Source organism: Magnolia sinica, chromosome 2 (genome assembly GCF_029962835.1).
Source record: "Magnolia sinica isolate HGM2019 chromosome 2, MsV1, whole genome shotgun sequence".
NCBI classification, from domain to species: domain Eukaryota; kingdom Viridiplantae; phylum Streptophyta; class Magnoliopsida; order Magnoliales; family Magnoliaceae; genus Magnolia; species Magnolia sinica.
Window position 1 is genome coordinate 137944968 of NC_080574.1, and position 24863 is coordinate 137969830.

Here is a 24863-nt window from a genome sequence, read left to right on the forward strand (position 1 = left end):
GCGAATCCTCTCAAAAGGAAATCAAGGAAACTGCACTTTGTCAATAGAGTACTAGTGGCCCCTGATTCCAACAGGTATGTACATGAAGCAAATACTCTTCTTTATTTTAAAATTCGTTTTTATGTTGCTTAAAAGATGTTCCATACAATACTTGTAAGATTGTTGCCTCTGTTTCACAAATAATGTAATTTTAAAGGTATAATCTAAGCATTTGTAATAATGCTGTGCGCGTGAACTCACTTAGAAATGGCCCAAGCTGCTGACCGAACTGAGCCAAGCTAGCCAGTAAAGCCCGGGGACCGTGCTGAGCTGAGGTCAGCTAGTGGCCGAGCTGACTCGGTTCGATTGGATGTATAACCCTACTGTTGGCCATATGATATTCACTGCGGGGCCCACCTATAGAGTGGCTGAGGCTCTCTCACACGTGCCTCATTACCCAAAAACACCGAGAAGTTTTGGGGCAGTCACGTGAGGAGATATTAAAGTGGTATTCACAATCATTGCAAACGTCCAAACACGGGGCGCGGTGTGAAATCGAAGCCGTTCATCAGATGGATTCAACCATGGATATGCTTTGGGACAAAAATCAGATAGAGCTGCTCATCAGGTGGACCACAAGCTTATAAGGAAAGTTAGTAGTAAAAAATTAGTTATCCATGTTCAATTTCACATGTGTGGCCCACCCAATAAGTGAACCAGGTGAATCTTTGCCTAATCATATATTCAACGTTTATTGCTCCTGATGTGTGCCATAGCATCTCGTATTTGCACTGCATCGTATTCCTCCGATCACCTTCCAACATGCGGACCGGAATAGTCTACAATGCCCGTTCAGGAGCCAGGAACTAGCTAGGCGTGCAACACCCGGCTCTGTGGTCGACCATGGTTTTCCCTCTGTTATCCAGTATCTGAGACCGTTAATCAGGACATTCCAAAACTAAGATGAACCACAACACGGGTAATAGTGGGATATGGAGACTCACAATAGAAACCTTCTTGTGGCCCACCGTCTCATCGAAGTCGTTCATCAGATGATCCCCACCAGGATGGAGAAAGTTCCCAAAAATCAACATGAACCAAAACTCAGGTGGGCCAGACCGTGTGAATTTAGAGGTTTTAGGTGTGATTTACATTGTTCACGTGCGGGGTCCCACTTAAGTCTTGTATCCAGGTGATTCTATTACGTGCGGTTAAAAATAAGTGGTGAAACTGATGGACGGAGTGGATTTTACACAAACATCATGGTGTGCCCCACATAGCTGGGTGATGCACGCGCTTCCCAGTCCTTACAGCGGGTGGTGTTGTACGAACATCCCCTCGCGCGAATAGCCCTTCAGTATTTCCTCGCGCGAATCGCCGCAGCAATTACCATAGAAAATATGTCAATTTACTTCCTTATTTTTTAATTTTCATTTTCCTCTCTCTCTCCCTCTCTCTCAACTCCCATCTCCTGTGAGAAGGAAGAAAAATCACCTTCTCCTCGCGCCGAAAAACCCTAACCTTCCAAACAAAACCTCCTTGATCACCCCATAATTACCATCCTGCCACTTCCTTCCGACCCTATAAATATCATTCCAGGGTTCATCTCCTCCTCCGGCGAACAGATGGAAGGGTAATGCTTTGGAGATATGAAATTTGAGGAATCGTCTCTCACCGGATATCTCGTCAAGAATCTCGAACCCCTGTAAGTACTCTCTGATCCTCCAATCCTTTCTTTTTCCAGCGAATTTTGATCTTCGAAACCGTAGATTCTCAGCCGTTTGATCGGTTACCAGGGGCGTAAAGATCGCAAAATTCGATTATCGTCCGTTTATCCGATGCTAGGACGCGGAAAAAAAAACCCTAGTTAGAATGTTGAGGTTTGTAGTATGCGAATGGGATTTCCTGGTTAGGGTTTTGATAGATGAAAAGATTTAATGTAGTTTTTCCTCGCCATCCAAGTTTTATTCGAGATTTTGGTATTGCCATTACTCGAATATAATGGCCAAAATTGAAATACGGTTTTCTGCTGTTTAACAGCTGCTATCTGATGAAAATGGGTGTTTTTTTTTCCCCTGAAGAGAGGCAATGCAACAATTCTATAGATGGAAACTAATTGCAAAAATGAAATCTACGTGTTAGATTGTAGCTCGAAATCAGACACAAAACAGTAGGTAGATTTTGAAGACTGCCAGTGGAAGCTCTACAGCCCCCCTCCAATTCGCCACGGGATTGGCTTCTCTAGTGGCGATAATGAAAGAGATCGAAGACAGTCACCCTTTGATCTCATTTTCAATAAATTGCTGCTTTCAAGGAGTCAGCTTGGACCCATTCACCCAGAAACCGACATTATAACACTTCTATCTTCACCCTCGACGGTGATCCTGAAAGGACTTCTTATTTTTATATCTTTGACAAGCTTCAGCCTGGTCTTATTTGCTTCCACCTTCATGAAGAGCACATGCTACACCCACCCAGACCTTCCTGTGTTTCCCATCCAACTACCATTGACGTTCAGCTTCCATGAAGCCGCTGGTGGTGGGGACCACCTAACAATCTTCATTGCCTGCCTGCTACATTTGTTGATAATATATTCTTTCTAAGTTCTGACTGACTCTGTGAAATGAACACCCTTGAATTTGTTTGCTTCCTGACTCCAATTGATAGGGCTGCAACTTGGGTTCGGATCACTTGCCAATTGACCCAACCCAATTCGGGTTGGGTCAGGTTCAGGGTGTCCCAAATCGGTTACGCGATATGGGGGCTGAATCGGGGAGGTCTAGAAAACAGAACCAAAACGGCCCTTACGGGGGCTGTAACGGCCGTTACAAGGCATAACGGCCGTTATGGGCCCGTAACAGTTGTTACGGGTAGTAACCCTAAAGAAAATAGAAAAAAAAAAAAGAAAGAAAAAATGAAAAAAAAAACTAACCTGAACGCCGCTGCAACTTCTTCTTCTTCTTCTTCTGCAACTCCCCACAGCGCCACTGCAGCTCCCCGGGGTGTCACTGCAGCTACTCCTCCTGCTTCTTCTTCTTTCCCCTTTGGTGCGGCTCCCCCTCTCATTTGTTCATTCTCTCTCCTTTCCATTTCTTTCCCTCTTGCTTTCTCCTTCTCTCTCCTTTTCCCTTTCTTTCCCTCTCATTTTTTCTTTTACCCTCTCATTTCCCTCTCCTTCTCTCTCGGTCTCGAAAAAATGAACGGCCTTATTTTTTTAAGTGGTTTGCGGCACATGCCGCTTAGTGCACTTGCACTTTTTAGTGCATGCGGCCCACCTTGATTTATGTATTGTATTATATATCCATGCCACCCACCAGTTTTTCCTGATCATTTCAAGGTATGATCCCTAAAATGAAGCAGATCCAGATCTCAAGTGTACCGCACGGTAGAATTGAAGGCCCACTGTGCACTTGCATTGTTTTAGTGCATGTGGCCCACCTTGATTTATGTGTTGTATTATATATCCATGCCACCCATCAATTTTTCCTGATCATTTCAAGGCATGGTCCCTAAAATGATGCAGATCTAGATCTCAAGTGGCCCGCACAATAGGATTGAATGCCCACTGTTAAAAACTTATTATGGCCCACTGTAATGTTTATTTACCATTGAAATTGCTGATAAGGTTGCATGGACCTGGATCAAAGAAAACACAAGTCGCAACTTAAAAATAATAATTAAAAAAATAAAAAACAATAATAGAAGTTTTAATTGTGGGAATTCAATCCCTACTATGTGGTCTACCAAAGATGTGGATTTGCCTCATTTTTTGGACCATGCCCTAAAATGAGTTGGCAAAAACGATGGACAACATGGATATACAACAAATGCATCAAGGTGGGTCCTATGTTCAGGGCGTCATTCACTATGGTCCACCTAAGGTTTAAATCTGCCTGTATTTTTTGGATCATGCTTTAAAATGAGCTGGCAAAATAGATTGACGGCACGGATATACAAATACATCAAGGTGCAATTTTAAGGCTTCACCCACTAGTGGTCCACCTTAGATATGGATCTACCTCATTTTTGGACCATGCCTAAAAATGATTTGATAAAACGGATGTATGTCATTGATATACAATACATACATCGTGGTGGGCCCTATGTACATGGCCGTAAAAATTGTCCATGAGGCATATATTAACCCAAAATTAATAAATTAAATTATGGCACTATTGTTGCCATGTCACAATTCCAAAATTAATTTATTTAAATGATTTTCACTGTTAATTTTCAAATACTTGTTTTTATGAAATAGGATCATTTGATATTTTTCATTCTCCATTGTTCAATAAATATCCACCAACCCATTAGTGAGATAAGTGCCAATAGGTTGCATGAATATAACGTTGATTTGGAGCATCAAATGGTCCACCAAATCAGCTCTAAATCGACAACACTATTTACTTGAATATAATTTCAAAATTTTTCTTAAGATTTATTGGGAAAAATTATATTAATTTGTTAGATATATGAATTACATAATTGTACATAAAAGTCCCTAGATTGTATGTTGAAATAAAATGTTCACAAGTCACAAGGTATGTAATACACCAATACCTACAAATATGAGATATTTTGGTATTAGATTCATTCTTATTAATTCATATTGATATTATATAGTTAGATAATTAAATATAAAAGGTCTATAGCCAATACTAGGTTGTCAGGTTCATAAATTCATCAGGCAGTTCAATACAACTTCTCACTAAAGAGTGGACTGTTACACCACCATAAACATGTTCCAAATTATAAATGAATGCATATTTGGAATATTTAGAATATTCCGGATTTAATGGATATTTTTCCATAATTTTTTGACCTTTTTTTTTTGTGGTTACACCGTTACCCCGTTTTGGCCGATACGGGCCGCATCCGTATCGGTAATGGTGGGCGCCGTTACGTCCACCAATATCGCAATGGAACACCTTGGTCAGGTCGGGTTGTCAAGGTCCTTGGGTTGGGAGATGCCAGCCCAATTTGAATTCAGGTTGGGTTTGGGTTGAGCAAATTCAGGTCAAGTTAGGTCGGTCTGGGAATAATCTCATTTACTTGTGTTGGGTTGAGGTCGGGTCAAGTATAGAGGACTTCTTGGTGGCTATATAACCATTGAGGCTGTTGAAGCTGAAGTAGATGTACCAAAATGAGCGCATTCCTTGAAAATTTGGTTCCACTGTGCTTGGCACTGTTGTTGTCGTCTAAGAAAAGAAGAGCATTGGTGACTGCATTGCCTCAGGTGTGGTGAACTTCTGCTATATTTCTGTCAACACTTCTATGCCATATCTTGATGTAGAAGTTTAAAATCTTGTTTTAGTGCGATGCCAATGGACATTGATCCTTCTTTTTTTCAATTGGGTCATGGTGGAGTCCAAGTATCTCAAGCGACTGATCCAGCAACCACATCAGAGCGTTTCTGCAGTGGAATCCATTTTGAGTTTGATAAAATTCTTATGAATAATGTTTCATATATTCCCCATAGATGTACCTTTTGTTGTTTGGAGATTGGAAATCCTTTTACTCCTAGGGCCTGTTTGGCTGGGCGGATTGGATGGTATTAGAGTGGATTGCATGGATTTCAAGGTGATGATAGCTGCGTCAGTGGATTGGTGCAAGATCTATGGGATTGATATATCCCGGGATTGCTATATCCAGTCTGTTTGGTACGCCGGCCAATTCCGGGATTAAACCTTCCAATTCCTTTCAATCCCTCTAACCAAACACGTCCCAAGCAATTTTGAAGGGACTAGGGTGGATTGGATGGGATTTAAAGGTAATGATAGTGATGTCAGTGGATTGTCTTAAGATCCATGGGATTGCCATATCCTGTGATCAGGATCCCGTGTCTGTTTGGCACGCCTGGCCAATCCTGGGATCTATCTTCCAATCCCTTCCAATCCCTTCCAATCTGCCCAGCCAAACAGGCCCCTAAGCTCTCGTGGTAGAGGGTGATGTTGCTGTTTTTATGGTCTTAATATGGCAGCCCATCTTTCTGGTTTTTATGTTATCTACATCGGTGTTAGATCTTTTTGTTTGTTTTTTTTCTCTTCTGATAAAAAAATTCTTACCACTGGCAATATAGACAAAGATGAGGACATGCTGTTATTGTTTGTCGTTCTGTAAACTTGACATTTATTTTTGTTATCCTCCTTTTGCAAATTTGATATTTTGAGTTTTGCTTAGTAGACATACATGTGCAATATAGCTCATGTACATGCTGCACATGCGCTAGCACGGCACAAGTGCGAGTTCCAATCCATCCATAAGTTGGTCGGACCTTCTACATGATTTCCCAAAAATAAATCCAGTCCCCTGAGCATGTGGACCCACTAAGGGAAACAGGTGGATGGGTTAGAAAACTTCGCAGAGCTATACATTTTTTTTTTTTGTAAAGTGTGGCCCACCTGAAAGTGAATCAACCTGATTCTTGGCGAGCTCATCAATATAGTGGTTCCTTTCTGATGGATGAATTGGATCACAGAATTATTGTGCCATGCTGGCACACATATAGCATGTAAATGACCTTTATTGCACACGTGCGCGTGCGTAGCAATGCTCTAGCTATTTTACCAGGGATAACATCATTCTGTCTGTAGGATGTGGTTTATTTGCTAATATTACATATTTCAAAGCCATGCCATATATTTCTCAAGGAATAGTTGCTGATTTGAGTTGTATGCATGCTGCAGGACAGAGGCTGATCCTGTGATTCTTGCTGAATACGTGGCGACATTGTTAAAGAAGGACAAACCTACTAAGGAATTGCAAAAACTCTGCACCGAGAACTTGGTTGATTTTTTGGGTCATGGTATGTTTCATCATAGATGATGCATGTCCTGTTTTTCACTTGTCATCATCATCGTCATGTTGTGTTTTTCTCCTCTTCATCCCTAAAAAAAAAAAAATGCCATTTTGACCTCGTCAATATGCTGTTCCTATGATGAACTGGTTTCGTCTGATTCAAGTAATGAAACCATGCATCTATGGTTCCTGTAATCAACGTTTAACCAATGCATGTTTGCTATCCTTGAGGATGGACTGTTGAATGTTGATGTGGTTTCTTAAACTTTTTACAGTGAATTATGCCTTAAGTAGAATTTTGACGGGCTCACTCTGACTAATAACCAATTGTTTCCATATCATTATTGCATAATGTATTACATCCTTGGGATACGGATGCATATTAGTTATCGCATGGGATATGTCGGTTGTATCATGTAATGTATCATTTTTGTTGGGAAACATTGGGAAGTTGGTCAAATTTTTCAATGAAACTTTAGGAATTGTTAAAAAAGACATCAATGCCTATTGAGAAATCAAAACATCACAAAAAAATAAAAATAAATAAGTGCACATAATGGGTTTCCTTTGTATGGTTTCCTAATCTATGTATTGTCTAATTGAACTACTGCAGTTATATTCAAAGTCAATTCATATAATTTATAATTGTAAGAAGACATGTATGAAAATACAAGTAATAAAAAGTAGAAAACTAGAAATATACCAGTGAATAATGCATGTGGCTATGGCCTAGACCCACATAGAGCTGCACGGTGACTCAAAATCATCTTCTCTATTTCTTGCGAGGTTGGGCATAGAACTGTTGCTCCACAAACCGAGAATACTATCACCGTGGTGTGTTGTAATTTGTAAAGGCCATTAGGAGGTTGTAAAGGCCATAATGTAAAGGTAACGATGACAACTTGATGGGGGCCTTAAAGTTTATAAAAGGAGACGTGAGGTTGGGGTGGGGTCCACAAGTCAGTTGACCTCTCTTGCAAGCCAAAATAGGTGGTGCAGGTGGGCCCTCTTCCGGCCAACAACGTACATGTGCCTTTTTGTCAAGAAGTCTTATTATTATTATTATTTTTTAAAGCAACGAGAATGTATATTGAAAAGGAAAGAGAAAATACAAACAACAGAAAGAAAAGCATATCTAATGAGGAAGCAGACAGGGGCTAAAAGCCTAGAAAACAAAAATCGCTATCTCTCAAACCTTTAGAATTGACTGCCCATTCGATTAGGAGCCTTTTAGCCCTGGAGCCGACTGCGTTAGCAGATGAAGACTTGTCGTTGAAACGTCTTTCATTTCTCTCTTGCCAAACACACCACCAGATAGCTAAAATCGCCATTCTCCAAATAATAGTTTTGATTTTTCCTATCTTGAATCCTTGCCAAGACGATAGCAGGTTGAGGGCTGAGTCTGGGATGCACCAACTAACCCTGAACCATTGGCTGAAGTCGACCCATATTTGAGAGAAAAAAGGGCATTGAACCAGAAGGTGGTTTACCGTCTCTGCATCTTGCATACAACACAAGCATATATTCACTATCTGCATCCCCCTCTTTCTGAGATTCTCAATGGTTAAGATTCTGTTCCGCCCCACCAACTAACCGAAGCAGATAAACTTGGGGGGCGCTGCGTACCTCCAGATGAATGGGGAAGCAGGGACTGATGGATTCGATATAGGAGCAATGAATTAGTAGAGGGATCTGATCGTGAAGGATCCGGTTTTGTTGTGTCTCCAGATAAGTCTGTCAAGCGAAGATTGGTCCGGCATGGTCTTGGAGATGTAATCTAGAAGCTCTGTATATTCAACAAGCTCCCAATCGTGGAGGTTCTTGGAACATCTCACGTCCCAGACGGTTTGGCCAGCAGTAGCTGAGAAACAATCAGAGATGAGAATATTTTTGTCTGGAGCAAGTCGGTTGATGTTAGGGAAGCGATTTTTCAACGGGTCTTTGCCCACCCATAAATCTTCCCAAAATGAATGGCTGATCCGTTTCCTAGTTCGAAGCTTATGTTTTGAATGAGTAATTGCTTCGATCGCAGAATCCCTTTCCATAGATAGGAGGCCCTGTAAGCCGAGGAGTCCTTGGACCACCATCCACCTGGGGAGGAACCGTATTTGCCTTTAATGATTGAGGTCCAAAAGGCATCGCCCTCAGCGCCTAGCCTCCCGATCCACTACCGAGCAGGGTTTGGTTCATAATTTTCAGATTCTTAACATTAGCACCTCCGTCTCGGAATATCTTCCAGACTTCCTTCCACTCGAGAAGGTGAATCTTCCTTTGATTTTCCTTGCCGTACCACAGAAAATCTCTCCTAAGGTTGTCGATGACCTTCATCACTAAACTAAGGCATCTGAACAGGGACAAAGTATAACGGAAGATTGGAGAGAGCTGCGTTGATGAGGGTTAGTCAGCCTCCCATGGTTAAGTAACGACACTTCCATCTTGCCAGGTGGTTATGGAATTTGTAGATAATGCTGTCCCACAATGCTTTAGGGGGAGGGCCAACGGATAGGGGGAGGCCCACAAAGGATGTGGGAAACGAGTCGACAGAATAACCAAGGGAATCAACAAACCTGTGGAGGTCCCTGCACATTGATCCCAAATAGCTTCGACTTCGCTATGTTTATTCTCAGCCCAGAAATAGCCTCGAAACAATGAAGGGCCGACTGGCCGTGCATAGGTTCTCGATGTATGTCTTAGCCAAGGTGTCCCAAATCGGTTACGTATTGGCCGATACGTAACGGTAACGGTGGGGTCCGTTACGCGATACGGGGGTCTAACGGGTTATGGGCTGATTTTGCAACCGTAACGGCCGTTACTGACCCGTAACGGCTGTTATGGGCCTTGAAAAAAAAACAAAAAAAAACGTACTCTTTTCCTTTCTTTTCTTCTTCTTCTTCTCTTTCTTCTTCTTCTTCTTCTTCTCAGGCAGCTACGGCTACGGCCTTCTTCCTCTTCTTCTTCTCTCTCTCTCTCTCTCTCTCTCTCTCTCTCTCCCCCTCTTTCCCTCTTTTTTCTTCTCTCTTCTTTCCCTCTTTTTTCTTTTCGGTTTCCCTCTCTCCGCACCAGCTAGCTGTAGGTACGTGTCATGCTAAGATGAGCGCTGACACTCCTCGAACTCCGAGTTGTACGAACGGTTCAATGAGATCAAAGTTATATGGGCTTCACAGTGATGTATTTATTACATCTACACTGTTCATCTATTTTCAGAGATCATTTCAGGGTACTACCCAAAAAATGAATTATATCCAAAGATCATCTGGACCACACCAAAAATAGCAGCGGAGATAATATTTTCACTGTTAAACAATTCGTAGGGCCCACGGTAACGTTTATTTTCCATCCAATCTGATCTGATCAGACCCGAGTGGGCCCCACCATGATGTATATATTTTATCCATGTCGTCCATCCATTTTGCCACGTCATTTTAGGTCAGCATTTGAAAAATTAATAATATCCAAATCTCAGGTGGACCACACCATAGGAAACAGTGGTTATAGAATGCTCACCATTAAATATTTCTTGAGGTCCCCTGTAATGTTTATTTTCAATCTAACCTATTAATTAGGTCACACTGACGTGGATGAAGAGAAAACACACATGTCAGCTTGATCTAAAACTTTCGTAGCCCCCAATAAATTTTTAATGGTGAACGTTTAATTATTGTTGTTTCTTATGGTGCAGTCCACCTGAGCTTTGGATGTGCCTCATTTTTGGGCTCATGCCCCAAAATTATTTGGCAAAATGGATGGACGGTGTGGATATAACACATTCATCTGGGTGGGGCCCAAAAAACTTTGACACACTTCACAATCCAAGTCCCGCCTAATTCGAGCCTTAAAAAATTGTACACGAGACATATATTAACTTAAAATTTAGCAATTAAATTATGGACTGCAATCGCTAACTCAAAATGCCAAAATCAAATTGTTTGAATAGTTTTAATTGTTAATTTGTGGACTTTTATTTTTTAAAATAGGGCCTTTTGATTTTTTTTATGATTCACTATCCAATAAATGTCCACCAATTCATAAGTGGGATAATGACAATAAATTGCATGAATTTGAGGCTGATTTGGTGCATAGATTGGTCCTCCAAGTTAGCCCCAAATTGGCAACGTCATCTACCTGAATTTAATTTCATTTTTTTAAAGAACTATTGGGAGAAATGATATCAAGTTGTTAAGTATATAAATTAGATATTTAGAAAATTAAATATATGAATTTTGTAGTCAAATTCAGGTTATTTGGTTCATAAATTCATCAGACGGTCCGATACAACTTCTCACCAAAGAGTGGACCGTTACACCACCATAAACACGTTCCAATTTATAAATGAATGCATATTTGGAATGCTTAGAATATTCCGGATTTAATCCATATTTTTTCATATTTTTTTGGCAAAAAAAAATAAATTTGCGCCGTTACGGGCCGTTACGCCCCAGTATCCGTATTGGTTTCGGAGGGCATCGTTATGCCAATCGATACCGATACGGGACACCTTAGTCTCAGCTGCGTTGGAGAAAATGAGAGTATCATCGGCGAACTGTATGCAAGTGATGGGAGAGGGCAACCCTAGCATATGAATTCCTCTTAGAATTCCTTCGTCCTGTCCTTTCGACATCATTTTGGACAAGGCCTCGCCTATGATGAGGAAGAGGAGGGGGGATAGGGGGTCCCCTTGACGTAGCCCTCTTGAACTCTTGAAGAAACCCTTAGGGGAGCCATTGAACAGGATTGAGAAGTGAGCCGAACCTATGCAGGCTTCGATCCACCTTCTCCACTTCATCCCGAACTCCATTCGGGTCAACATATAATGGAGGAATCCCTAGTCGACATGATCATATGCCTTGGTGATGTCCAATTTGCAGAAAATACCTTTGGTGCCTGGCTTCTGACAGGAGTGAAGGACTTCGTTGGCAATAATGGCGCAGTCCATGATCTGTCTTCCTCTGATGAAGGCATTCTGATTAGGCGAGATTAGCTTCCTTATGACTTTCGATAAGTGGGAAGTCAGGACTTTGGCGAGGATTCTGTACGGGCTCCCAATCAAACTGATTGGTCTGAAGTTAGAGAATGAACTTGCACTAGCCACCTTAGGGATGAGGACAATGAAGGAAGCTTCGAGACCTTTGGAGAGTCTGCCTTTGTTGTGGAATTCGTGGATGAATTGGAGGACATCAAGACGGGCAATCTCCCAACACACTTGAAAGAAACTGATTGGGAATCCATCTGGTCCAGGCGATTTGTCACTTCCCAGGGATTCAACAGCTGCCTTGACCTCCTCCTCTGTGAATTGGGATTCGAGAGACTCAGCTTTAGCGGATTCCAGCCTGTTAAAGTGAACAAGATCGAGCCGCGGTCTGATCCAGTTATCAGAAGAGAGGAGGACTTTGAAGTGGTTGATGGCAAGGTCTGCTATTGCCTGTTTGTCTTCAATGCAGACTCCATTGTCAGTGATGCTGAAGATAGCCTTGGATCGTTGGTACATGCTGGCAATACTGTGGAAATATTTGGTGTTTTTGTCACCTTCTATGACCCATCTAGCTCTGGATTTGATCTTCCAAGTAGCCTCGTCTTCCAAGGCCCTGGCCGATAAGGCTTGGATGATTTGGATGCGTCTGGCCAGAAGATCAGTCGACGATGGTTGTCATTCGGACTCTGAGTCAATGTGTTGAAGTTCCGATAGCAAGGAGTCTGATTCAGACTCTCTCTTCCGAAATTCCTCCTGATGCCATTCCTTCAGTTTTAACTTGAGGAGTCTAAGCTTATAACTTAGCTTATGCCCTACGAAGCCTTCGACCTCAAAGTTCGACCACAAATCTGCAATCTTCGACTTGAAGCCGTCTATTTTGAGCCACGAAGAGTTGAACTTGAATGGTTTCGGACCCCAGTGTCTTCTTCCATCAAGAGCAGCAATGGACAGTGATCTGAGGTAGTTCTTGGAAGAGCGATTTGAAGAAGAGAGGGGAAGGCCTCGATCCATTCAAGTGAAACGAGAAACCTATCCAGCCTGGATTGGATGGGGCTTCTGGGACCATTGGACCACGTGAATTTCGCCCCAGCAAGTGGGAGATCGATGAGCTCTTGGGATTGGATCCATTCAGAGGAGTTCATGGCTGGGGAGCCCCTTCTGTTCCGGGAGTGCTCTTCCGCAAACCGAGTAACGTTGAAGTCGCCCACCATGCAATAAGGCCTTGAGAAGGATTGTCTAACGCGGGTTAGTCCGTCCCATAATTCAGACCTGTCAGAATCTACAGTTGGACCGTAAACGGAGCAAATAAGGCATTGAAAGTTGGAAGACTTATCTTTTAGAATAACCGACACCGAGAAGACGCCTGACGAAGAGGATCAGAGATCCCACATAGAAGAATTCCACGTTATGAGAATGCCTCCTGAGCTACCAGCAGCATCGAGGGAGACCCACTTAGATTCATTCACTTTCCACAGGGTGGCCAGTAGACTGTCTTTGAAGAGGGGGACCTTAGTCTCCTGGAAACAGACGATGTCTGGATTTTTTCTACTCACAGTGGCTTTTGTAAGACTTCTTTTCTGCTTGGAGCCTACCCCCCTGACATTCCAAGAAATAATCCTCATTTGGGAACAGAACTTTCCCGGTTACCCTGCCTCCGATGGTTAGCTTTGGAAGCTGATTTGAGACCTGGATTTGGTTCCAGGCGCTGGAGCTCGCGGCTGCTGTTGGATTTGGGGGTGTGTTTCGAAGGAGTTATGGTCTCAGAGAGAGGTCTTCCTCTGTTTTCAATACACTGGAATAGGGCAACATAATCCTCCACCCTATCCCCAAAAGATAGCCCGAGGGATCTGCCCACATGCCCGACTGCTTCTCTGATCTAGCACTTGTTATGAATCTTTTCTAAAAGGTTTGTTCTGTTCTCGCCCGACGGAGTTGCCGCGGTGGTATGATGTTGTTGGATAGGGATTTCGGCGCACATCTGTAACGACTCTGCTTCTAACACATCGCCCGGAGGATTCTCCTGAAAGAGCATGATGGGGCCCAAATCTAAGGAGTCTCTCGAAGGAGGGACGAAGTTGAGGGGAGAGGAGGGAGAAGAGTGACGGGACTGAAAGTCCGAGTATTTGGAGTTGGACGCTTCTCTCTCGAAAAGCTCTTCTTCGGAATCGCAGCAATGATTCTTGCCCGCTACTAGGAGGGGGGAGCAGGAGGTTCGGGCTCTTCCAGTTCCCTATGGGGGATTCGGTACTGCCGTGGATGATGTCGAAGGGGGAGGGTGATGGGGGGCAAGAGGTGATGGCAGGAGGTTGATTTTGGGTTGGATAGACTGGCGCGTCTGGGATATTCGGCTGACTTTGATCCGGGTCCAGACTCGGACTCGAATAGCAATACCCGATTTCGGGAGAGGGAACGGGCGCGTGTGCCGGGCTTGAAGGATGAGAGGGCACGTGGCCTGGGGATGGGCTTGAGGTGCTAACGCGGGTGGACACGTGTCGATCGCTGCATGAGGTAGGCCCTTCAGTATGCGGTTAATTTAAGACGAATGCAGTCTGTTGCTGACATGGACAACCCTCAGCCCTGCGGGTGTCGAGCTCCCCAGGGTACTCGATCAGATGGCCTAGCGTAGAGCGCACGTCCGCTGCATGCGAGACACATGGAGCCGTCTCCTTCCACCACATCGGAGAATGCGTCTGTCGAGGAACAACATAGGCAGGGGGAGACGAGCGAGTAAGTGCGATGACGCCACGTGGCCTATGGAGGGCTGTGATGGGATTGCCATCCCCGATGGAGCCAGAGAGGTCAGCGGTTTTTGGAGGTGTTCCGCTGGAGCATGGATGCTGTGTACGTGCTTTGATTAATGTCGCCGGTTCGTCCATCGGAGCCGGGGAAGGACCCTCCTTGGTACGCCAAAGATCTCCCCATCGAGGGTATGCTTCATCTGGAGCTTCTTTTATCACCGACAACTCAATGATCCGGTCATCGACAATAACCTGGACATGGGGTGGGAGGGGAGAACCTTTCTTCCTTCTCACCCTTATTCTGATAACTGCCAACTCCTCTCCCAATTTCGTCTTGGGGTCCAGCTCAAGGAAGGACTCGAGGCGAGTTGCTGCCGAGATAAAGAACTCGTCTGACTAGAGTTCCATGGGGATTCCCCCAATTTGAATCCAGATGTTTTCCATTCCGAAAATGGAAAAGTCTTCCCATTTCATCACTTTTGCTACCGGACCTCCTGAGTGCAAGTGTCCCGCCATTAGCAGCATTTCCGGGTTGAGTTTGGGGTAGACCTTGACCCACAACTCGTTATAGCCTACTGGTTTGATATTGTAGTTACCGGGAAGAAAGCCGGTGGTTTCTGCTATCCAATCTTTCACCTGAGAGATGGTAGCCCCGCCTTTGCTGATGATGACGATTGTGTCCATTAATTCTTCTCTGGCACGGATGAGGGTAGCCTGACTGATGCAGATCGTGTCTTCCTTCTCTGAATCTTTGGGGTCTTCACTGTTAAGGGCGGGTTTGATGTTAGTTATAGGATTGTTCCCTTTGTGTTGTTCAGAATGGTTGGGTTTGGAAGGTTTTAGCTGAAGGAGGGCATCGCTGAAAGAGAGGCCTTCCATTCTCTCGGTTAGGGGATGGGAGGTTTTGGAGCGAGTATCTTTGGATGATATGGGTTTGGGGTCCCTCTTCTGTTGAGTGATACGTTTCGGGCCGAACCTAGCCCTCTGCACAAGCATGGAAATGCCTCCAAATCTTTCCCCGTGAAGCATTACTACTGCCCTTGCTATTTCCGGTTTGGAGGCCATTCTAACTACGGCGAAGCCTCTGAAAGAGCCGCTGGAGCGATCTCTCGGCATCACGACATCCATGACCGCTCTTGCGCGTCCAAAAACCCTCGCGATGTTAATGGGTAGCCACCCCTCCAGATACCCTTTGACGTAAAGGGTGGGGTAGGAGTCCCTCTTCTCGGACGTAAAAGAGTGCAGGGGATGTTTGCAGGGTGAGATTTGCTTCCATCCATTGGCTCCCTGGTCTTTAGACTCTACTGCCTCTTAGTCGGACGCTATTAAAGACCCCGATTCCTTTGAATCTCTACCTCTGTTGCATGGTCCCGATCCGTTTGCGGTCTATCTGTTTCGGTATGGGGGTCATGGATTCTTCTCGTCGTTGTCATCTTCGTTCGCTTTTTCTCACGTCGTCGTCATCTCCGTTAGCTTCAACACGGTTATCCTAGTTATTTTGCATGGGTATTTTCGTAATAGTTATTTTGCAAGGGGTTATTTTGTAATATGTATTTTAAGTAAGTTAGCCAGAGAGGTCTTTATTTAAGGGTTTTTCTTGGGGAGAAAGAAACATATTGTAACTTGGCTTTCTAAGAAAGAAAGAAACTTCCCTAGTGAGGTGTCAATTCCTCTCCTCTTCCGGTCTTGGTGCTGATTCCAAGATCACCTCCAGTGCGGATTCCAGGGGGAAATCTACCCCTAATCAATTTTAATCTCCTACTCTCATCTCCTCTACTCTTCTTCTTCTTTTAAATCCTCACATCTTCTCCTTAAACCCTTATAAATTTCTTTTCTCTTTATTTTCTTTATCCTTGTTGCCCATCCGCTATCAATTTGGTATCAGAGCCTAGGCTTATTGATGTCGACTCGCACATGCAGATCCTACCATGGGAGATTTATGGATGAGCAGCGGGATGACATGCTTGCACACATGGCAGATCAACTCAACTACTTGATGCATCGCATGGATGCCTTGGAGCAGCGAGTGGAACGATTGGAGTAAAGGAACGGCGGAAATCATGTACCCGCAAACCATTTGCATGCCATGAGAGATGGTGAAACTTCCAGATAGCATGTGGTGGTGGAAGAAGGTGAGGTCGATGATCTTCCTCGAGAGCATCTAGTTCAACTTGCTAATGTAACCGCTGGTAGGGCTTCTCAGGAGCGGTCTATTCCTCCGCCGGCAATATTACGAAGAAGGTGATAATAGACGTGCTTGACTTCATTGGCAAGTTGGAGCCGACTCAATTTCTTGATTGGCCGATAGTGTTGGAGGATCACTTCTAATGGTATGACATGAGTGATGATCGTTGAGTGAGATTTGTAAAGATGAAGCTTAACGGGCATGTGCGTGTTTGGTGGAGAAGTGTGGAAGACTGCGTGTATCGACTTGGCTAACCACCTATTGCTCATTGAGAGGAAATGAAGTCGAAGCTAAAGGAGAAGTATCTTCCTCTTAATTATGAGTATGTGCTTTATGAACAACCGGTCAAATTGCGCAAGGAAATATGACGGTGGAAGAATACATGGGAGCGCTTCAATGAGAGCTCATGGTCCATTATCAAGTTATAGAGGAGCATCATACCCTCTCTCGTTTCAAGTCGGGCTTAAGAGTTGAAATTCAAAGAGAGATGATTACTGTGAGGCTTTATAGGATAGATGATGCATTCCAATTAGCTATGAAAATTGAGCACCAACTTAGACAAGTTGTTGGGAGAAGATTTGGCATAGTCACTGGTGAGTTGATGAATCGACGAGGTGCTGAAGTTAGCCAGACAACAAGAGTTCCTGATAATGTAGCCACCAATTAGCTTGCTAATTCAAGGCCACCTCCTTTGACGGAGAATCAAGGCAAGGCCCCTGTAGGGAATGATTCACGTAGGTATATAAAGACGTGGACTGCTATAGTTGTGGTGGAAAGGACATTATGCATCATGTTGCCCTTGGAAAGTTACAACTATTTGTGCGGAAGAAGAGGATAATGAATCTGGAGGGGTAAGAGATCCATGTGAGGCTGATGAACTGCAAGAAGACACCTATGAATGTGGTCCGGAAAATGGGATATTGGCCGTTGTTCGAAGAATTCTTGCAGCTCATAAGAAAGACGAGACTAAAGATCGGCGATGGAATGCTCTTTTCCAAACCCGAGTTCGGTGTGGTGATGGGGTAGTGCAAGTTGATTATTGATGGGGGTAGCTGTTCGAATTTGGTATTGCAAGGGTTGGTTGGGAAGATGCAATTACCAGTGGAGGCACACCCACGACCCTACATGATTGCATGGGTCAATGACACAACTATTCCAGTATCCAAGAGGTGCTTGGTGAACTTCAAGATAGGCGTTATGAGGATTCCATTTGTTGCGACATAGTTCCCATGAACATCTCTCATATACTTCTAGGAAGGCCATGGCTTTATGACCAAAAGGTGTTTAGTTACGGAGAGGCCAACACATTTACCTTCTATGGCAAGAAGATTCGCCTCACACCTATGGGGCCAAGTGAACTAATGAAGAAGAGAACCGAGTCACGGAAGTTAGCCAATGTCCTATCTATGAGGCAATTTGAGGAGGAGAGCTAAGAGGGAGGTGTTATGTATGATCTAGTGACACGGGAGGTCAAGGACAAAATCTCAACAGAGGGACAAGTGATGAATCCGCAAGTCGAAAGGTTGATGTTTGAATTTTCAGATTTGGTGCCTGATGAACTGCCGAATGAATTATCACATGTGAGGGACATTTGAGATGCTATCGACCTCGTCTTAGGGTCCGTGCTTCCTAACCTTCTAGCCTATAGGATGAATCTGACCGAGTATGTTGAGTTAAAGAAGCAAGTTAATGAATTGTTGCAGAAAGGCTTTATCAAAGAAAGCCTTAGCCCGTGCGTTGTCTCGGCCTTGTTGATGCCAAAGAAGGACATAAGTTAGTGAATGTGTGTGGACAACCATGCCATAAATACAATAACCGTCAAGTACCGCTTCCCAATACCCGACTTTATGATATGCTCGACATGTTGGCTGGTTCCAATGTCTTTTCGAAGATCGACTTGAGAAATGGCTACACCAGATATCGATCAGACTTGGGGATGAGTGGAAAACAACATTCAAAACAAAGAATGAGCTCTACGAATGGTTGATTATGCCTTTTGGATTGACCAATGCTCCTATCACCTTCATGCGAGTCATGACTTAGGTGCTACATTCCTTTATTGGCTGCTTTGTTGTTGTCCATTTTGATGATATACTTGTATATAACAAAGAGGCCTCCGAACATATTGATCACCTTCGACAAGTTATGAGAGTTCTTCGAAAAGAAAAACTCTACATTATCTTAAAGAAGTGCAGTTTTATGAGTGCAAGTGTGATATTTCTTGGCTTTGAGGTCTCTTCCTGTGGCATAGAAGCTGACCCAGATAAAGTAGAAGCCATGTTGGACTGGCCTATCTCTAATAATGTGCACCAAGTGCGAAGTTTCCATGGGTTGGCTACCTTCTATAGGAAAAAAATGGTATCAGAGATTTCAACACCATTATGGCACCGATTACTCTGTGTTTGAAGAAGGGACAATTCGCGTGAACCAAGGCAACTACTAAGGCTTTTGAAGATATAAAAGCTAAGATGACCTCAACTTAAGTTCTTCATCTGCCGAATTTTGACAAGGTCTTCAAAGTTGCTTGTGACGCTTCTCACGTTGGCAGCATCCGATGGCTTACTTTCGTGAAAGGCTGAATGAGGCTAAGCAAAAGTATTCAACATATGATGTGAAATTTTATGCAGTGGTGCAGGCGCTGAGGCATTGGCAGCATTACCTCATCGACAAAGAGTTTGTTATCTACTCTGACCACGAAGCCCTTAAATATATCAATTCCCAGAAGAAGTTAAGCCACAGGCATGCCAAATGGAGTGCTTATCTCCAAGAATTCACCTTTGTGCTAAAACACAAGTCGGGAGTTGACAACAAGGCAACTGATGTTTTGAGTGACGAGCCCACTTGTTGACAATGATATCCGTAGAAGTGATCAACTTCGACCAGGTGAAGCGTGATTGCAGTGGCGATGGGCGGATTTATGCAGATTTTCATACTGGACAACAAGCAAGTCATCTAAAGTTCAGTGTGCATGATGGGCATCTCTTTTTTGGAACTTGTCTATGCACACCGGGCACTTCTATACGGGCGCATGTGATGCGAGAATTACACTCGGGTGACCTCGGTGGCCATTTCGGGTGTGACAGAACAATTGCTCTCGTAGAAGATAGGTTTTATTGGCCTTTGTTGAAGCGAGACGTGGCGAAATGGGTACAACAATGTCGAGCTTGCTAGCTTGCCAAAGGGCAGAAACAAAATACAGGTTTATACACATCGCTACCTGTACCCCAAGAACCATGGCAAGACATCAATATGGATTTCATTTTGGGTTTGCCGAAGATTGTATGAGGTAACGACTCGATCTTCGTCATAGTAGACCGCTTTTCTAAGATGACTCATTTTATTCCTTGCTCTAAGATCTCGGATGCCCTGAAGATGGCCGCCTTGTTCTTTCGAGAGGTAGTTCGCCTACGTGATGTGCCGAAATCAATTATCTCCGATAGGGACATGGAGTTTATGAGTTACTTCTGGAAAACACTGTAGAAGATTATGAGCACCAAGCTTAAGTTTTCGGCTGCCCACCATCCTCAAACAAATGGCCAGACAGAGGTGGTTAACCGGAGCTTGGGAAATCTACTACGGTGCTTAGTTGGTGACTATGTCTTGAGGTGGGATCAGGTTATGTCAATGGCTGAATTTGCTTATAACAGCTCAGTTAATCAATCGACTAGATTGTCACCATTTGAGGTAGTGTTAGGAATGATGTCAAGACAACCCATCGATTTGATTGCCCTGCCTTTAGATACGCAACCGAGTGAGGAGGTTGAAACTGTTGCCTGACATGTGTGACATCCATGAAGAGGTTAGAAGGAAGATCACAGCCAGCAATGAAAGATATAAAGCACGAGCTGATTTGCCTTGGCGCTTCGTGTAATTCAAGGAATGAGACAAAGTAATGGTCTGTCTCCAATCAGAAAGGTTTCTTGAGGGGAAGTATCAAAAGCTTCACTCTAGGAGTGCAAGTCCTTTCAAAATTTTGAAGAAAATCAACGCAAATGCATATATTTTGGAGTTGCCAAAAGATTTGCACATCAGCCCGACATGCAATGTTGAAGACTTGACTATTTATCGTGGCCAACACGAAGATGAGGAAGCGGAAGAGCAAGCCATCAGGTTGCCTCCTGTGCCTACTATGAGCGAAGAGATTGAAGATGTGTATGACAATCAATTATTATCTACTAAGGATGGTGGATATCACAAGTTCCTTATCAAATGGAAGGGTAAACTGGTTTCTGATTGCACATGGATAACATATTCAGATTTCAACATCTCGATCCGGATTTATACGAGAGATACCAAGCTGCCAACTCGTCTGAGTCGAGTTTTTCCAAGCCAGGGAGAGATGATGGGGGCCTTAAAGTCTACAAAAGGAGACGTGAGGCTGGGGTGGGGTCCACAAGTCTTCTCTAGACCCCACAGGTCAGCTGGCCTCTCTTGCAAGCCAAAATAGGTGGTGCAGGTGGCCGCCCTTGTGGCCAATAGCGCACATGTGCCGTTTTGTCAAGAAATCTTATTACAGGGGTATTTTTGTAATAGTTATTTTACACGGGGTATTTTTGTAATATTTATTTTAAGTAAGTCAGCTATGTGGGTCTTTATTTAAGGGTTTTTCTTGGGGAGAGAAACAAATTATAACTTGGTTTTTTAAGAAAGAAACTTTACTGGTGATGTGGCGATTCCTCTCCTCTTCTAGTCTTGGTGTTGTTTCCAAGATCACCTCCAGTGCGGATTCTGGGGTGAAATCTATCCCTTCCCTATTTTAATCTCATACCCTCATCTCCTCTACTTCTTCTTTCTAATCCTCACTACATCTCCTTAAACCCTTTTAAATTTATGTTCTTTCTCTTTATTTTCTTTATCCTCATTGCCCATCTGCTATCACAACCATTACACGTTACAAGGACGTAATGGCCATAAAAGCTGTTATGGAAAAAAAATTGACATGTAACCACCATTAATGGCTCGTTATGTCTCCTGTAAAGGCCATAACAACCTCGTAATGGTCTGTTACAGGGCAGATACATGTTTTTTAGACCTTTTTTTAAAAAAAAAAAAAACGTTACATGGTATATATAGGTTTTTATTTATTTATTTAGAAATGAAAAAGAGAGACCGTAACAACCGTTATAGGGTCTGTAACCACCACTACGACCTGTATCGTCAAGGTAATGGTGGTGGTTGTTACGGTCACCGTTACCGTTACAGAATACTATGACCAGGTCATAGTAGAATGATACCCATGAAGATACTCTCTAACATAATGTTGGACTCATCCTATCTAATTTATGGTTTTAAAAAAAAGATCGAAAATCGAGAATGTACACCGGATAAAAAATGGCTCCAAATCGGCTTGGATCTTGATTCTGGCTCGAAATTGATGTTTTTCTTAGAAGGGATTCGCAAGGATGGTTTTTTTAAATTTTTTTTTTTTTTTCTGCCCTTAGATTGGACTTTCCACGCATTCATGTGATATCTATCAATATCGACAGATATCATTGATACAAATTATTTTTTGTAAAGGATTGGCCGCGATATCTGTGATACCATGCGATATGTTGTGATATATTATGCGATTCAAAAAATTTTAGACATGACCAGTGCATTTCGTATTTCACAGTTGTGATACACAATATATTGTGGGATATATCAGCCGATATTGTCGATACTGAAAAATGGCTGATAACTACACCCATCCTTTTTACCTTTGGTTAGGCAATAGTACAAACCTAGGAGAACATACAAATTTATACCTTTGTATAACCGAAGGCAGAAAGGATAAGCGTCTGTATCAGTTAGGGTGGTTAAACAGTAGGCTCCTTAAATTTATTACAGACTTGCTGCTCATCCTGGCCTTCTAATTTCTTGTGAGTTTTACTAATCTTAACTAAGTTGAAGAGGAACTTTAAGACCTTGTTACTTCTTTTTCATGCTATTACTTTGGCATAGAGTTTGTATGCTACTTGTTTTGAGTGGCTTTCTTGGGGGGTTTATGTACTGTTTAATTTTCTTTTTGGCTTGAAGAAAGTTTGCATCCAATATATGTACAATTATTGTCTATTATTGTTTATGGATGGCTCTCGTCCCCTGTGCATGACTTCATTTATGCAATCCAACCTAAAGTCCAGGCTTAGCTTGTCTGTTAACAAAGTTCTTGTTGCACCTTTTTCCTCTGGTTCAAACCTTTTTGAGTTCCCCAAGAGAGAAACTACGAGGCAAGGCATTGGCTGTTTGTAGATCATGTTCCTTTTTTAATATCATTGTTTCTGTTGTTATTCTGTGAGTGAACAAGGGACTTGATGGTAGACTGGGCGTGTTTCAACATTGGGGTCTCAGGTCCAAGCCCTGCTTTCCGATGTAAAAAAATAAAATAAAATAAAAAATAAAAAAATCAAAAGGAAAAGAGTAAGGGGCTCTTTTGTTTGATGCCTGATTGATGTATGCCTTTTTCATTTATATTGGAGAATTAGGCTATTTGGATTACTTACCTAGCGATGACATAAGTTAGTGGTCTTCCATGTCACTAAATGCTTTAATTTTCTCCCTCTTTTCTTTCTTCCTTTATTATAAAGAAAGGTATTAATATTTGTGTCAGCCATTGGTGGGATGTTGCCGGATGTGGAATGGTTTAACCATCATTCATTTCTTTTGTGTTCTTTGTGGCTGCTCAGATTCTACGCTTGCTTATGTTTGCAGATACAAAGTCCTTTATCACAAAATTGTTCCAGGCCCTAGAAGATGGTTCCATTGTAACATCTGCCGAAAGTCTGGATAGTATCAGGCAAGTTGAGCCATCTGCCACTCTTACAACCGTGGATCCTTCAGTGCAGAATAGTTTGTCTCCAAAGCCAGAGAAGCTTTCTTCATCTTCTCTCAGTGATTCTGAAGAGAAAGAGGTTACTGATGATGATGATGATGATCGCAACCATAAACACCGTAGAAGGGAGACACGGTCTCTGTCTTCTGACAAAGATGCTCAAGAACAAATTTTTAGGAGGCCAAACAGAAAGCGAGACAAGCCTTTTGAAAATGGACTACTTTTCCTCGGAAGTGATCCCCAGCCTAGTGAATACCGAAAAGAATATAACTTTGCCCCTTTGGAGAATGCAAAGTTTGAAAAACGACGTCCTGGCTTGGCACCGCTTCCCCGTGCTCCAGATTTAGGACAGAGGACAAGACTATCCCAGCCATTTCGCGGAGATCCCGGTCCTCGTTTTGATCTGTCCACATCGCTGGGTCGTCTTCCCATAGGCAGAGGAAGGGGAAGGAATGCTGGCCCCTGGAACCAACATGATTCAAGATTTAGCTCAGTTGAAACCCTAGATTTTTCCTCACAAATGGCTCCACTGGGATCAGCACCTCCCAGTCTGTTCCCTGGAAGGGGGCTGCCAAATGCTGCAAGTGCACAAAGTGCATCTTGGGGTGCATTTGGATTGATTCATGGGTTGCCCAATGGTGGTCTGGATACGCTTCATCCACTTGGTTTGCAAGGAACACTTCGGCCACCAATTAATCCTTCTATTAATATTGGCATTCCTCGTCAGCGCTGTAGAGACTTCGAGGAGCGTGGGTTTTGTTTGAGAGGGGATATGTGCCCTATGGAGCATGGTGTAAATAGAATTGTCGTTGAAGATGTCCAGGTATATTTTCTTTCCTTGTTTTCATGACACCATGAATGTGTTTTCATCAACTGAAAACCCTTACCACTGTATTAGTTAATACCATTGGCAAGATTTGGTCTATTTATGGTATGGTCTGAGGCTAACTATTCTCCATTATCATGTGCATGTGTGCATGTAAATAACTTACATATAAAATTCATGAGTTGACAGATTTCATGTGTTAAGGTGCATCAGAACATGTCATTGGATTTACTGAGTCATGCTACTGCTGGCTGAATCTCTGTCAATGTTTGTTCTCTTATTTTCAGAATGTGATGCCTTGTTGTGTTTTTTATGGGCCGGTTACATGTCTTGTTATGTGGCGGGCTTTCTTTAGTCTTCTTGGTAGGTTTCTTCCTGTTTCTGCTTACAATCTTGTGGATTGGTGTGGCTGTGGTCCTTTTAATGAGAGGCAAAATGCTTTGGACAATGTTCATCATGCAATGAATAAGGATAGGAACAATAGAATTTTAGATGAAAAAGCATGGAACTTCTCTCATTTGGTGCTCGAAGTGTAGTTATTGGTCAATTAAAGCCTT

At 43.1% G+C, this 24863-nt stretch overlaps 1 protein-coding gene across 1 annotated transcript in view; it reads left to right on the forward strand.

Moving 5' to 3' along the window:
- Positions 1 to 1404: 1404 nt before the first annotated feature.
- Positions 1405 to 24863, forward strand: part of LOC131237891 (zinc finger CCCH domain-containing protein 27) — a 45529-nt gene continuing 22070 nt past the window's right edge. Inside the window, exons 1-3 of the mRNA XM_058235938.1 lie at positions 1405 to 1684; positions 6666 to 6784; positions 23360 to 24303. Of these exons, the coding sequence (XP_058091921.1) occupies positions 1629 to 1684; positions 6666 to 6784; positions 23360 to 24303 (1119 nt within the window). The 5' untranslated portion in view covers positions 1405 to 1628. The remainder of the gene's footprint in view (positions 1685 to 6665; positions 6785 to 23359; positions 24304 to 24863) is intronic.